Source organism: Lampetra fluviatilis, chromosome 9 (assembly GCF_964198595.1).
Source record: "Lampetra fluviatilis chromosome 9, kcLamFluv1.1, whole genome shotgun sequence".
Classification (NCBI taxonomy): Eukaryota; Metazoa; Chordata; class Hyperoartia; order Petromyzontiformes; family Petromyzontidae; genus Lampetra; species Lampetra fluviatilis.
This window is the reverse complement of record NC_136283.1, coordinates 15,179,242-15,195,398: the sequence shown is the minus strand read 5'-3', so window position 1 is coordinate 15,195,398 and position 16,157 is coordinate 15,179,242. Positions and strand designations below refer to the sequence as shown.

The 16,157-nt window shown below is 48.6% G+C and overlaps 1 protein-coding gene across 2 annotated transcripts in view; it reads right to left on the bottom strand.

Annotated features, from left to right (window-relative positions):
- Positions 1-420: 420 nt before the first annotated feature.
- Positions 421-16,157, bottom strand: part of PALD1 (phosphatase domain containing paladin 1) — a 41,663-nt gene continuing 25,926 nt past the window's right edge. The window contains exons 14-20 of one of the 2 annotated variants that reach the window (XM_078859893.1): positions 15,805-15,984; positions 13,732-13,929; positions 13,164-13,304; positions 11,533-11,604; positions 10,082-10,222; positions 6,620-6,775; positions 421-3,798 (exon numbers count right to left, since the gene is read on the bottom strand). In XM_078859893.1, the coding sequence (XP_078716019.1) occupies positions 3,649-3,798; positions 6,620-6,775; positions 10,082-10,222; positions 11,533-11,604; positions 13,164-13,304; positions 13,732-13,929; positions 15,805-15,984 (1,038 nt within the window). In that variant the 3' untranslated portion in view covers positions 421-3,648. The other variant, XM_078859895.1, reaches the window with a different exon arrangement.

The following is a 16,157-nucleotide window of genomic DNA, read 5'->3' as shown; positions in this document are numbered from 1 at the left end:
GACACGGTGCCAACTAATTGTGTGCAGGCTGCAGCTTGGTTAATGTTTACGCAGCAATAGTATTGCTCATCTCTATGGGGAGAAATCGCAAAAGCGAATGAGAAAATTAGAAAAATGTCAAGGTAGGTGGGTAATTGAACAGCGATCTTGGTTAAGGCTTGCATCGCAACTAAATAGTTAAGGTTAAAATGTAATGCGTACAAATATATACATTTGGTCAGAAATAGTAATTGTGGTCACAGTTTAATATGCTTAAGTGGATGCTGCCATTAACATAAAATACAAAAACAGTTTATTTTCTACTTTAGGGACAGTAAAAGACTTTAAAAAAATGCCTCGTGGGGAAAGAAAATTCAAGTCGACATGCAAATTACAATTCCTGTCTCAACACACGTAAACAACGTGAAACATTTGCAAGTCTCATAAAGAATAGGGAACTGTTTATATACCATTGGTGTTCACAACATTCTAGAAAGATGCAAGTCACAAAAGATGAGCTCAAAAGTTGAGTTAACAGCAGAAAAAAAAAACATCTTTGTCACCCACAAAAATTTGTAAACATTTTACATTTTCACGGTGTGCATTATACTTGTAGGAACAAAAAACGAGGTCATTTTCAGAGCAAAGGGAAAAGGTGGCCAAGTGGAGCCAGAGGTCAGGGCGTACAAAGCAACAGGGCTCGTACAGAAGCAGACGAAATGCCACCCATGACCTATTAAGTCCAACCCTACTTCCAGAATCACATTTTTTTTACAGAATTATACCCAACGATCTGACCATTTTGTGATTTATTTTCAAATGGATGCACTCCGCCTTGCTGGGACTTCCGGGAGACAAACCAAGGCCGCGGTAATTAACCCTCGCCACTCGGGGAATTAGCGAGCGCCTCCGACATCCTCCCAGCCAATCCCAGACTCTACGCTGATCGTTTCGATAAGAAAGAAACCGCACATCAAGGGCTTGGCAAGGGCACCCCAGGATCTCCTCCTCGGCTCCCCAAAGGCTGCACATTTCATTTGTATATTTACATTTTTGCCCAATTATATTAAGCGTGTGCTGTAGGCATCTAAGCACATGGAAATTCGTTTTTTTACTTTTGGAATCGGGGCTTAATTTCAACCGGGGCAGAGCTCCAGAAAATATTTCCAGGGTCTGCGGGGATGGGGGGGCTGTGGGGTGGGGTTGGGGAAAGGGTGGGGTGGAGTGGCTTGAGAGCCTGGAAATATTTGAGAGAATTGAATCCCTGTTTGGAACGCCCCAACAGAACAACCCTTGCATGACGTCGCAGGGAAAATCCTGATTTATCAGGCTTCAGTGTTACATGTGATACAATCACGAGAACTGTGCTCTCTATACCTGGGACATATGATGAATCCTAAACGCTGAGCTGGACCAATGCAAGTGCAAAATACAAACGCTTATGCTTTTCCCATATTTTGCATGCAGTCCACTGGCGATTTCATTTCAGAACATTGAACTTTCTCTAAACTAGTTTTATCTCGAGCGAGTGCACAGGACCTAAACCCAAAATATCAGCAGTCTGTGACACAGGCAGCGTTAGTTTGCGAAGCTACCCATAATGTCACGGGGTTAATTATCCCCATGAATGGCCAACGTTGTGGCATTTTTCCAGGCGAGGTGCAGCGATTCCGTCACAATGTTTGAAGCGGTCATCGAGAGTGATGCGTCATCACATGGCTGTGCTCTGCCAGAGACGACTGCCTGGGACAAGACGCTACACTTAAAGACACATTCCTTCCGAATTTCAACTTGAGGATATTTAATACAACGGCCGCTCTTAATATGCCAACATCTACGATTAGGCGAATACAACAATCTACTTTGCAGGTCTGAGCTGAAAATTCTCACATAACCACACACGACTACTCCATATTTGTTACAAGGCCTATGTTAACATCCTGCATACACTCGCAAAGCGTGCATGCTGCTGTCTGTCCTGTAGCTAATGCAAGGGGTGTTCCCAATAAGCCCACGGAGAAATGAAATCCTGGCTTCAAGAGTGAGAATTAGAAGCCGACTCAAGGTCCCATCATCATATTCCTTGCAGTCCACCAGTCACGCAATCGACATCTCCCTGCTTTTGTGTCACTGCTGCATGGGAGTCCAACAAGACACTTCCCGAAGCAAATGCGTCACGTCCCGCGACCATATCGAGTCTGGTCACACACTAGTGCCACGGTGTGCTTTACCTATACCCCCCCCACTGCTCCTCACTCCTGGGCATGTGCTCAGAGTAAACTAGGTGCGTGTGTTACAAACCAATGATAATATTAGTGTCGTGTGGTAGGACAGCATTTCACGTGGAAGTGTGTGTCGCAGCAAAGGTCTGCCTCGTCCTTAATGGACGGGGAACTTTTGTTTCTGCCACCGAGCGTGCCGACCTTCGAGCGATAGGCTGTCAACACGGTGAACCCAACCCACCCGTTCTCTATGATGGCGCGTGCGTGTCGAAAACAGAGTCTGCAATCTGCTGTGAATAGCACTCACCTCGCTACGTATCATACGACGGGTGATCTCAAAAGCAGGGCAGCGGGATTCGCTTAAATGCTGCACAAATCACCGAGGGATAAACGGTGCGCAGTTACCGGAGACTTTAACAGCACGCAGCCACGCACTTAACAGCACACAATACATTATGGAGTAACAGCACGGTACGCGGGAGAACGCGAGTGGTGGGGAAAGAAAAAGTGGAGTGAGCGCCCTACATCTTTCCTCTCTCCCAATTTGTGCATTTTTGGAAGATTGTCACTGATTAAGAGAGAAGAACAGCCCCGTGGCAGCGTGGCCCTACAAGATGAAACAATGCGAACCCATTAAACACAGAACCACATTTCACTCAGTGCGACCTCCGTTCACTGTCACTATACACTTCACGTTCACAAAAATAAGTAAAAGTAACTACCCTTGCTTGCGTTGCAAAAAATCTCAAGCCAATGCACACACGTACAGCGGGTTTGTCCATCCACTGCTGGTTGAGGGACTCCCCACGGCCATGCGGGTCGTGGAGGTTATTTGGCCAAACTTCACCACGCTGCCTGGTGTTGGTTGGGGAGGCCGGGGGAGCATAGAAATGCAACAGTGGATTTCACTGCACTGCCCTCTGCTGGCCAAGATGTAGCCCGGAGCCCTGCGAGATGCTGTTCACGCTCGGCGGTTGCCCATCCGTGCGTACGTACGTGCGATTAACTTCTTTTGCACCGCAAGTAGCCAACCACGCTAATCGGCGGTGCAAGCACGATCCAGGCTCGAATTGCTACTTGGCTTCCGAGATCTGTTGGGATGCGGTGCATTCTGGGTGATCCGGTCATCAGTCTTACTCTCCAATCCATAAACGTTGAATTGGCTCTAACGCCACGATTACTACACGTTGTTCCTCGAAGCCAGAAATCCCATTATTGCATGGGGTCGGCTCGTGCTGCCGTTACATAACAAGAAAAAAATACAACGCGGCGTTACCGATCCCCGTGAAGTGGCGCGTACGACAGTGAATGGAGAACGAGGGGGCTGGCGTCCGCACGACCGCCACGCACGCGCGTGCCGAGCGAGCAGGAGGCCAGACGTAGCGGCTCCGCGGGGATTCTGGCGTCACGGTCGGCGGCGCTCGACGACGCCCGGCGCTCGGCACCGTCAGAGCAGCTCCCCGCGGAACGGCAGCGACGAGGGTGGCGGCTGCAGCCAGCGGTGGCGCAGTCGGCACAGGGGCGTCAGCTCGGGGTCCTCAAACTCCGGGAAGCCCAGGCGGTCGAGCACATCGTACACGCCCGCACGGCCCGCCACCTGCGTTACATGGGGGGACGGGGGGGGGGTTCGTCACGTCGTTACCAGGAGCGGTTGCAGAATTAATTAAGGTCACGCACGGATGTAAAACCGACGAGTTGTGGAAAAATAATGCCGGCGTTCGAGATGAGACAACTGAGAAGATGATGGCGAGTTCTGCACGCGTGCGCGCATCACAATCGAATCCGTCCGGGCTGCAATCGCGCCAAGGTGGGACAACACAAACCGATGTTCGCTGCGGTGAAGAGGGAACAGCGATGGGTTCAGACACCATGTCATGAGAAGGGGGACTCTCTCCCTCTCTATCCCACAACATCATCTTACAAGGCACTGTTAGAACAAGGAGAGGAGGATGATGCAAGATCAACTGAATGACAGATGTGATAACACAGACTGATAGGCCGGCACAACAGCTGACAGAGACTCTATCAGCTGTTGGCAAGAGTTGAGAGTTGACAGACGAGACATCAGTGGCGCCCACATGACCGTTGCGGTTAAGGGAGAGATGAGCTCAACAAATTAGGAAAAACTATGCGCTCTGCATTGATTATGAAAGAGTTCCAACATGTGTTTGTCTAGGGAGCGACACATTTATCAGTGTGGTAGCTGATGGGTAGCTGTCAGGGCTAAAAAGATTTTATATTTGCAAATAGTGAATTTTGCTTCGGATTGTGTCTCCAAGTTTTGGGCGATAAGTTTTAAATTAACGTTGGTTGGTTTTCAATAAGATAAGGCCCTAATAGTAACGTAACTTTATGCTTCAGAAGGGCTCATATTGGATCGTGTATACGAGAGTTATCGTGTGTGTCCCCCCCCACCCAGTGATAGACGGCCGACCAGACGGACGCAGCGAGTGCACAAGCACTTTCAACCGTTGTTGGAAAGCGTTTTCGCTCAGTGGAGCTAATTAGGCTCTTGAAATTAATCGCGCAAATTTAGATTTGTAAAATTCCATTTACGGTAATTTAAATAACTCAAATAAATGTTTAAATCCGGAGTGTTAATAGACAAATGTGTTTTATGCAGCCGACACACTAGGCGCACTATTGCATGGGTTCATTCAAAAGGGAAAAAAACACAAAATAAGAAAAAGCCAGGCCTTGCTTCCCTTTAGGAGAAAAAAAGCACGGGAAAAAACCCATGCCAAGTGGTAGAACTGGCATGTTTTTGGAGCCTCCTCTCCCCGCTTTGGCATATCCCACTGGAACATTCCACCCTTCTCAGGCTCCGCCTCCTGGCAATCGGTCGCCACATGTGCCGGAGAGAGGAGCGTTTTGGTGCCTCTTGGCAGACATTCCCCGCCACGACAAAAGAAATTCCACGTTAAAAGGAGCGGCCCCACAAATGCGCCGACGCATTGTCACTGAGCAGTGACCCCAGCGTTTCCCACCAACGGGAGGAGCATTTTGTTACAATAGTGGAGCACATGTCGAGCATCCAAAGCGGCCATGGCAAATGTGTGAATGCTGGTAAATGCTCGGAGACTCACGTTACAGCCAAGCGTGTTTCCTTAACCTTAAAGCACAGCAAAGTAACTCCTTCCAAAATAAGTCAGCTGCTTAAGAGGATTTTCCTTAAAATAAATCAAGTGTTATTGGGCTTTTTTTCACCTAATGTGGCAATGTTGCATAAAGCCCCCTAAGAGCTCGTACCAACGTCAGCAGAGAATCAGTTGAAACCGTGAGCGCCGTTCCATTGATAAGTGAGTCTCAAAATGCTTGGCATAAATAAATCCTACCCATTACATAACGAAAAAAGTAATAATCATAGTTCACACAGAAGGCAACTGGAGCGTTTATAAATAGTTTGAATGCAATTCTGCTACACATTGTAGGATGTCTGTTAAAAATAGTAACAAAGTTAAGATTTTTTTGCGTAACTTTTTTTTCTTCCGAAAACAAATTAAGTAATTCATGCACAAATATTTCCTACCACACATGTGTTTGCACAATGTCCCAATCCCCCTTGACAATAATAAATAAAATAACATGCTGTTTGAATGTATCAATGTGCTGTTCTTATTGGTTGACCATCTCATGCGAAACGTCGTTGAGGGACAATATTTACGGTTTCAGTACTTTTAACAATTCCACGTGGCCACCAAGTGTATTTGGTGAAAATTAGAAACTGTAAATTGTTGTCCTATTGATTCTATTCCCTCGCTCTTGCCAAGGCAGCAGAAGCAAGGCATTGCATCACCAGAATATTGACATACGTTTTAATGCATCTGCAGCATAATTTTTTATCACCAAAACTTAACAAACTGCAAAACAAGCCTGACTGAAATAAAAAAAAATTACATATCCAAAACAATTAACATGATCCAAAACGTTTAACATACCACGTAAAATGAACGTATCAATAACAAGAAAAAAGCCAATTTCAATCATGCCCATTGGGGAGGGTAAAATAATGAAACACATTGGGGCTCATTTCATAATATAATTACTTTGCCATCTGGCCATTTCTTAGGAAAGTGTGTGATGTAATACAAGCGAACGTAATGACGAAAACAGCACACGTTCACAGGTGTGGTGCCTCTCATGGATTTGAAGTGAGAATTTGTAGGATTTATAATTGCGTTTGGAGAGAGGGCCAGTCGCCAACCACATGGAAACTAAACGTACAAATTAGCTTCCCAAAGACCAACACAAATGCACGGCCAACCCACTGGAAAAGGGTCAGCACAACACAACCGATGCCTCTAATGTCTGCTCACGCACTACGAATGCTTAGCTCATCCCCTGATCAGTGCGATGCAGATAACCCACATTTGTGATGCACAAGAAAAAAACAAGGGGCACACGAGTGCAGTGGTTACCTCCACCATCCATTGGCTGAAGGGCCTCTCCCAGGACTGGGGCTTCTCCAGGTGTAGGTAGGCGTTGAAGAGGATGAGGAATATGTACCTCTCCAGGTACTGCAGGCTGCGTAGGCGTAACACGTTGTTCTCGTCAGCGCACTTCCCCACCTTCATCTGCACACTCACGTGGAAGGGAAAGCTGAGGCTTCATCATATTTTTTAAACTTTACACACAGTTGATGAGCACAGGCCCAAAGGCCCAACATGTCAAGTGGCCAGCCACAGATCGCACTGGCAAAGTTCCTTTAGATTATTAATTGGTACATTTATTGCACTGAGTGAGGATATGAGAACTTGGGGACAGAGATGATGGGAAGGCATTACAAAGTCGAGTAGTGCAGAGAAAGAAGCAGAAAGTGAAGCGTGTATAAGATCAGCAGCGTGGTGGTTAAACGCAGAATTTCTATGAGACTAAAGAGTAAACCTGATAGACGGAATCATCAATATAGGGTGGAGAATTCAATGAACGAAGTTCATCGGAATAGTACCCATGTTAATAATGGTATTAGGGTGATGAGGAGGCAATTAGCTGCTGTCGAGTGACTGGAGGAATAAAATATGGAATAAATAAATCGATTATACTGTGAGTGGACTAAAGCTATTTTAGTTCTACTGATCATTACAACTACAGTGCTACCACTGCTCATAACAGTGCAGTGGTACTAATGGTGCCAATCATTGCAAATTAATTATCATAATGGACAATTAACCATTTCCCGTTCTGAGATATCTACAAGCTGCAGGGTGGGTTCCCGTTCACCACTGAATCTCAGAATGTGCAAGTGATTAGTGTTAACTTTCTTTAGAGAGGAGTAGCGCTGCTGTTTCTAAAGACATTCTACTGTACTCTATGATAGCTGGCGCCAAACTGTGTCACACGCCCCCCCGCATGGCCTTTTGCTATCTATTTCGTTCGGAATCGATTCCATTCTGATGACGTACCTCATTGGAATGTACGTCATCGGAATGGGAAAAGGTTAAGTAGGCAGCAGGAGGGTTTATGAGTGAGAATACATACGAGGAACACATGTATTAGAAAACATATGCAAAAGTGACTGACGCCATATTGACTACAAAGAAAAGTAAGCGGGCTTGGGCAGGACACGTAATGAGAAGGGACCGATGACCGGGTGGTTGAGACCAACGATGGGGTGACAGCCAAAGGAGAGAACACGCACAATGCGACCACCACTGCATAGATGGAATGACGAGGTCAGCTCCTGTGCAGGAGATAGTTGGATCGCTGCTTTGCAAGACTGTGAGAGATGGTGATCATCCAGCAGTGGATAAATCATGGCTGATGATGACTGGCTGAGCAGTCCATTGGTCAGAACCAGACTGTATTCAGTTTACGTCTGGATTCCTAACCCTATGCAGTAATGGAACTGTGCATTTCCAAAGTACACGGACAAACAGGCTGGAAAATATGTTGGTATGTTATTCACAGAGTGGACACCGTGTGACGGTGTTACAGCTCAACTTTCAATCGGCTCTCCGATGTGTCATCGGGTTGTGCCGCGTGCTGTTCGGCATGTCCAACACGCCGCTCCACGTGCCAGGAACTTCTTCAGGAATTGATGAAGCTCCCAGATCCTGAATGTTCCTGAAGAAGCTCCCAGCAAATATTTAGCATAACGACGGACATCAATATGAACTACACACAGTTCCAATCCGAAAACACAGCAGAGCTGCACAGCACAATTGCAAAAACCTACGCAGTCAATTTTCAACTCTGCAAATCATGCGCAACTCAGGTATAAACTAGTAGGAAAGTACAGCGGAAGAGTCATTTTACAGATATTCGGGCATTATTATGAGCAAATGAGCCAAACTCGACAAAGTACTCAGCAGAATATCTTCAGTACCGCCGCGGGCTTTGACAACATCTCGCCATAATTCTTGAATTATCTTGGCCCACGTGTGCCCGCTTGTGGTTGGTTCAATACAAGGGTCACCAGGGAAGGGAAGCTGCCAAAGTTCTGGCAAGCGTTGTAAGTCATCGCCCTTCCAAAACACGAGGCTGAAAGCTACTGGCCGACATCCCTGCTCTCCATGCGCTTCAAAGACTTGGAACATCTGATCCTCCAACATATGTCGACACAAGTGGGAAACATCCTGAGTGCGTCCATTGAGAATGGTTTTTCAAAGAAACGTGAAGACAGGGGGCAGTGTTCCTGGACCTGACAGCAGCCGATGACAGTCTGATACAGCAGTCTTCTAGTTAAGATGTCAGGAGGTTGAAAGATGGTACAATTGATTGGAGGAGGCAAATTAATGGCCTGCCCAAGGGCTCTGTGCTAACGCCAACCAAGTTTAGCCTCTACACCAATGACGTCCCACCCACCCAGTCACGAAAATGCATGTATGCAGATGATATATGCTGTGGAACTCAGGCCTGGATTTATCCAAATCTGAAGAAAACGCTCAACGATGATTTCAACAGGCTGGAGGACGACTGCCAGATGCGGCAACTTCAGTTGAGTGTCACCAAGACGGTGTCGAGCGTGCTCCACCTTCACAACGCCCGTGCTGCCCAAGGACTGAACATTTGCCTCAATGGGCCGAGGCGCAGACATAACCTGCACCCAGTTTATCTCACTCGAAGTGACCAGGGACTGGATGCTGACTTACCACGCTCACCTCAGGAATACGGTCGCGATAGCCAAGACTCAGGTGACTTGCCTGGCAAGTTCACCGGCTCATCATGGGGTGCTGGTGCCCCAACTCTAGGGACATCAGTACTCGCGATCTCGTACTCGCCGGCAGGATACCGCACACCTGCCTGGGGTCAGTTGTCAAACACCGGGCTTGTTGACGACGCGCAGCTACATTTGGCAATGCGCATCATCTCAGGAGCTCTTTGACCAACTCCCTGGTTTGTGTGCCCGTCGCAATCTCCTGACTGTGACCGGCAAGCTACTGGACAAGATACACACCAAGCCAAGTCTGCTGCTGCACGCCAATTTCTTTAGGACACCTTCTGCTCGTCTGTCGTCACGGCACCCATTGTGGACCAATGCGCCACACTAGGACGTGTCAGCAGAGTCATCGTGGCGATGGGAGGGGACGCTCTCAGCGTCAATAAGGAACCGATTCCTTGTGGACGAGCCTACGATCCATCCACTTGGGTGTGATCTTCGGCTTGTGACCGGGCCCTACTCAAACAGGTTCTGAAATGGTCAAGGCCCCGTGTGTGTGCAGTTGGGCCCTTATGCAACAACCCGAACTGTAGCTGTAGTGCAAGTTGGATAAAAACGCGCATTGTTGAAGACTGTCCGCAGACCTAATGAAGCCTCTGCCTGGCTCAGCGCAAAAAACGCACGCACTAAATAAATAATTTAGCGAGAAAAATAGAGAGACCTTGCGTCTCACCGCGTTCTACGGGGCATGCGGCTTAGGCCGTCACGGGGATGCCCATACCTGGCGGTGCGTGCAGATGATGGCTTCGCGCAGGTGGTAGTGCATGGGGGTCATGGTCTCGCTCACAGCGTCCAGCGCCAGGTCCACTTGGCGCTTGCGAGACTGCCCCTGGGGCAGCAGCCGCACCACAGCCTGCACCACCTGTGTATGCACGCGAGTCCATCGCCACACTCCTTGTAATTTAACAACGTCGAAACAACGTGACAAACTTTGACACTTTTCAAAGAGGGAGGGCATCGGGAAATACAACATGATGATAGATGATTATTTTTCATGCGAAAAAGGTAAAGGTGAAGCCCTGCAATTAGCTCACTCACGCCACTGCTGGTGGAATGGCCTCCACTGGAGGGAGATCCTGCAGTGGGTATTTTAGCCTACTCTATTACACTATTTAACTAAACTATTTTTCAACGACACTATGTTTATTTTACCAGGTAAGGCACACTGAGCTGTATAGCTATTATTCAGAAGCGACCTGGCCACATATGATTGCTCAACGAAGTGGCTTATCATCGTGTAGAACTTTATAACAGCCAAATACTCTAAGCGCATTTTTTTTCAATGTGGAAGGAAAAACCGGAGGAACCGGAGAAAAATCCACGTGACCATGGGGAGATCATGCAAACTCCAATATACAGCAGGCGTCAGGGTCAGGATCGAACCCACAACCTCCTGTATACCAGGCAAGGTAGTTGACATTTTGCCACCAAGGCGCCAGACATCCTGGAAGAGGTGGGAGTAACTATACTTGACCCCACCACACTCAACCTGTCGATTGACTAATTGTGCCACACCTATTTACACTCCTGGGTACACAGAGGATGTGGATATTTTCTAGGAACGTGCACCATCGTTTCAACAGCTGCACTGGGATAATGTGTGGAACCGGTGACAATTAATTAATACATGAAACAAAAATAAAACAAACATGTATCTAAAAAATACAAATCGGAAAAAGTGCATCTAGGGCAGAAGACAGCTGATTTTAAGAGTGAAATGTCGGTTCAAGGCGATGGCAATCGACCTCGAGCTATTGCTATATTACATGTGAGCACTTGGGACTGTGATTGAAATAGCGATAATGGACGAGGAGACTAATTTAAATTGGGGAAAATGTCACTATGCAAGTGAACCAGTGTGCTTGCGAGGTATAATTATGGGAACCATTTAGAGCTTCGAATGTATTCACAATACTTTCCTTCACCATTGAAGATGCCGTTCATATGCAGCAGCAAGAACGCGCAAGTGCATGCATGTTAACGTGTACGTATGTGCGCACGTAGCGAGGCGATGGTGGAGTGAGAGACCGTGTCATTTCCAGTGCCTATCTTCAACCCAGCGAACAGCGTCTGTTGTTGACTTTTTTTCGCGATTCGTTGAAATGCAACGACAAACACACCGGCTGGCGGAGTGCACGAACACGACGAGCGTCATCACCGCTCGCATCTCACCTCGAATTCTCCCTTAGTGTACTTGGCGTTGGGCACGCTGACCATCTCGTCCTCGTTCTCCGCGGGAAAGCCCTGTGCAAACGAAAACCTTCAGCAGTGCCGGAATGAATCAGAACGCTCCAGCAGCAGCCTTCGACCAGTGAACAAATAATCACAAACGAGTTGGCGGCATGATTAATAGATGTTTTTTGTTATCGAATGCGTTTCCTTCTAATAAGCGTTCGGGTTTTTTAATTCGTAAAAGTTCGAGAGAGGGAATAAAAAAAAAAGACCGAGGCATTAGCATTTGGGCTGCAGGGTATTTTCCACATTGACATTTAAAATATTTAAATAAATAACTATGCTCAAAATGAAAAACACATGAACAACAATATTCCCTCGTTATTCACGGAACTTGCTATCCGCGATTTTGGCTATCCGCGAATCGCATCTGGAGGGAAATAGAGTGCTGAGACAAACTGATTGGAGATAAAGTGATGAAATAAAGAAATGTGTTATTATGATGATGTCCATGTATTTAATAGCTTGTTTATGTATTTGTTTAAGGTATTTCATTAAAAAGGCCAATATCACTATCCGCAAAATCTGCTATTCAAGGGCATCTCTGGAACGTGTCCCTCGTGAATAACAAGGGAATAGTGTATTACACAAAACTGCATCTAATGCAGAAACATAGTTGCATTGTTGTACATCATTCCTTCATGTTCATTTACCAAGACAGTAAGACAAAGAACTGTGATTTTGACAATATATGAAGCAGACAATATTGGAAGGAACACACACACATAACCGAATAAAATAAAAACCACCAAATATTTAACGCACGAAAGCGGAAAAATCTGTAATTACCACAGAGAATGGAAAATTACCGCAATGACAGAAGGGGCGAAATAGACATTCTTCCCCGACTGGCATGAGCATCTGGGTAGACGTGAAATTTTAAATGCTACTAAACTGAAAAAAGAAATGATGAGGCAGCTGCTTAGTGTGTCGCGTAGAGGGTGCGCGGCTGGATTTGTGTGCGTTTAGGGGCTCCTGGCTCGGCACACTCACAGAAACTCTACTCTAAAGGAGCAGCACCCAGCTGATGGATAAACAAGTCGCTGAGCCGCACACCTTTTCGCACCTCCAATTAGCACGGTTGGCTACGTATAGTGCAAAAGAAGTTCAACATACATACCTTCCGGTTGTGAACTCACAGTACAGCACCACTGCCTCTTTGCTACACACACAATGCAGCACGGCAGCTTAAGAGCCCTTGCCAATCCACTGCTGACTGGGGGCATCCCCCACGCTGTGTGGGTAATGGGGGTTATTGGCCTATACTTCACCACGTTGGTCAGTGTGCGTTGGTGAAGGCAGGAGTGGAGATGCGGGGACCGTAGAAGTACGCTACAGTGCATTTTACTTGCGCTGCCCTCTGCTGCCCACAATGTGGCGCCCGCAGCCAGTAACACCTCACGCGAGGGCAGTTTCCCATCCAAACACTTTGCACGCTCAAAACTCCGCTTCGGAGGTTTGATGTGGACTGGGCGCATTTCGGGTGCACGTTCCGAAGGCGAGCGGCAACAGATCCGATGACGTCGCGTGAAACGGAGCGGGGCCGTCAGGGCGGGACGTGGGCTACGCACGTTGATGTGCCACAGCAGGAGGAGGGCCACCACCATGGCCGTGGTCGTCCGGCCTTTCCCATCGTGGCAGCTGAACACGATCGCCGGGCTCGAGCTCTCCGCCAGGCACCCGCGCACCGCACTCATCAGCCGATCCAGGTCCTGGTCACACACATGCACGCACGCATGGGAAAAGGTTCCATAAAAACCGCTCACTGCACACAATTCCCGCTTCCCCAAGATGTGGTATGAAGGGGAATTTTGGCCGGCATAGCGAGCGTTTCTAACCAAGCCGGACAGAAAAACTTCGCTGCCACCGCCACCGCGCTTGCGTTGCTAAGCACGCACTGATTGTGCTCGAGTGCTAGGCCAGCACAACCCACTCCCTTCTCTCTTCCCCACAAACCGAGGACTGCGGGAGCAGAACAAACTACGGGGCGTGTGGTCAACTGCCGCTTCTCCCTGCGACGTGCCGCACGAACGGAGAAGAATTTCAACCCATGCGCAGCGGTTGGCTTCACTGCGCCGAGTCCCGTTTGCGTAAGCGCGGGTACGCGAGCGCGCCCGGACGGGCCTCGGCGACCCTGACCTGCTCGGTGAGGCAGGCGGAGCTGGCCAGCGGCACGCGGGCGTAGCGCAGCAGCGGGAAGAGCGCCGCCTGCTGGCGTGCCACCTCTGCCTGCCCCAGACAAGTCTTCACTGGCTTCAGCTGCCTCTCCCCGTCCTGCCGCAGCTCCAGCCACTTCTGACAGCCGAGCAGCTCGGTGCTCATCGCAGCCTCCAGCATCTGTGCACGCGACAGGTGGGGAAACCCAGCGAGCGACAGTTTGAACACTTATTAAAAGGCACGGGGGTGGGGCCCCCCAAGGCAGGAGATCGGCGGTACAAGGCTGAGTTGAGGTCCTGTTGGAAAACGTCGTGAGCTCTTAAGAGCAGCAGGTGGGCTAATCTGACACTTGCAGCACACAATGGGCCAAAGAAGGGCATCGAGCGTCCATTTACCCGCATCTCGGGCCTGTGTTTGTTTTTTGTTGCCCCCGTGTTCGATGGGCAGAAGAGGACACCATAACTTGTGGGGTTTGGTGCTCATAAACAAGTGCGTGCCGACACGGGTGATTGGGAAAACAGGCTTGCACCCCACGTAATTGCGTGCCGCTCAGTGATTTTGCCTTTGATGAGCTGCACAACGTGCAGCTCTATTGTTCAATAGCAGCCAATCAGAACTATGCCATGACACCACTGACCTCTATTCTGGGTCTGGTTATCTGAGCGTTAGAGGATACTTATGCAGCAATTATGATGCACGTGCGTACACACGTGCATACACAACAGCAACAGCTGTCATTTGTAACCAAGTGGCGGTGACGTCGCCACATCGCTTGTGCCAGATTCGGTGCAATTTGAGACCACGTCAAGTATCGAAGACTCACTGACAGGAGGTCACGGGACAGACCCAAGTGTCAACGGTTGACAGAGATGACTGGCAGATGCACAATCTGTGCCCCCTACTGTGCCGACTTGCTGCAATTTAGCCGCCCGGCGCTCCGCTTGTTGTTGTGAGCATCACACCTCTGCCCTTCGTTGTTGTTGCCTCCAACTGCCCAGAAGCATCCTTCATGAGCCTCCTCCATAGAGGCCGATCTTGACACTGCTGAGTACCCGTCATTGGTAAATCCACTCGGCTCCATATCCTCCTGTACCACATCACTCCATTATTTCTCTTTCCTATGCCATAGCCGTTTAGAGCAACCTATCTCACCAAAGACAATCTGCTTTGGCATGCGGTGGCTGGACATGCAGGCTATATGGCTCAGCCAATGGCAGCTTCACATGTCGAAGCTCACCGATGGGAATGTGTCCAGATCATTAAAGAATCTGAGCTCCTCACACAATCCAGTCTCGTTAAACCCACGATGGATCATAGGCAGGCCAGCCTGCATTTTTCAAAACCGGCACAGAATGTGTCCAGATCATTAAAGAATCTGAGCTCCTCACACAATCCAGTCTCGTTAAACCCACGATGGATCATAGGCAGGCCAGCCTGCATTTTTCAAAACCGGCACAGATGTTCCTTCAGAGGGATCCAGGTTTCGCAAACATAGAGAGGCGAGGATATAAATGTGGCCGAGAAGACCTGGAGCTTTGTATGGAGCGACAGGCCAGATAGCTTCCACACAGCATTACGTAGCTGATAAGGTAATGCTGCATGACTGATTCCGAGCGACACCTCTGCTGCCTAACTGGTACGAGTCATAAGCACAAAAAACAGGCATGGGAACTCCCCCACTCTCTCCACAACTGCCCCGTCACTCTTGGGAGTTGAGGGGATGGAGTGTTTTATGACACAAATACATGTGTATATGTGCATACACGCAAATACCAAGATCCCGCATATAGCCTTAACAGACTGTTGGGGCAAGTGTTGATAGCAAGCACCTATGAAGGCTGGCACGGCACACGAGGGGGCCATCACACACCTGAGTCGAGCTAGGAGAGGCCCAGGACCGGTTCAGATAATTGTCACTGGTGTTGGCCATAAGCGGGAATCGAACTCGTGTCCCCGGGTTCGCAGTGCAATGTGCTAACCACTACACTACCGCATATGCGCACACACACGCCCGTGTTCTCCGTCCGATTCGTGATGCGTCGATGCGGCATTCACCTCCAGCTGCTGAGGCGAGGTGGCGGGAACGCCGATGCGCTGGTCGGGCGTGGCGCTCTCGCGGGGCGTGCACATGGCCCCGTTTACCTCCAGCACCACCTCGTCGCGCAGGCTCACCCACAGCACCAGTCCAAAGTTCCTCTTCGTGTCCATCAGGTGCGACAGCATGTGGGACAGACCCTGGGCGCAGAGAAACGCGATTGCATCGCACCCATCAGCGAAGCTCTTCATCGTAAAAGTCCCAGCTTTTGTCAGTTGCGTAATAATAATACACTACGAAAGACAATGCATTTACATAGTTGTGTTGTGATATATTCTTATTCCCGTGATACGTTCTGATGTTTTGTACCTCA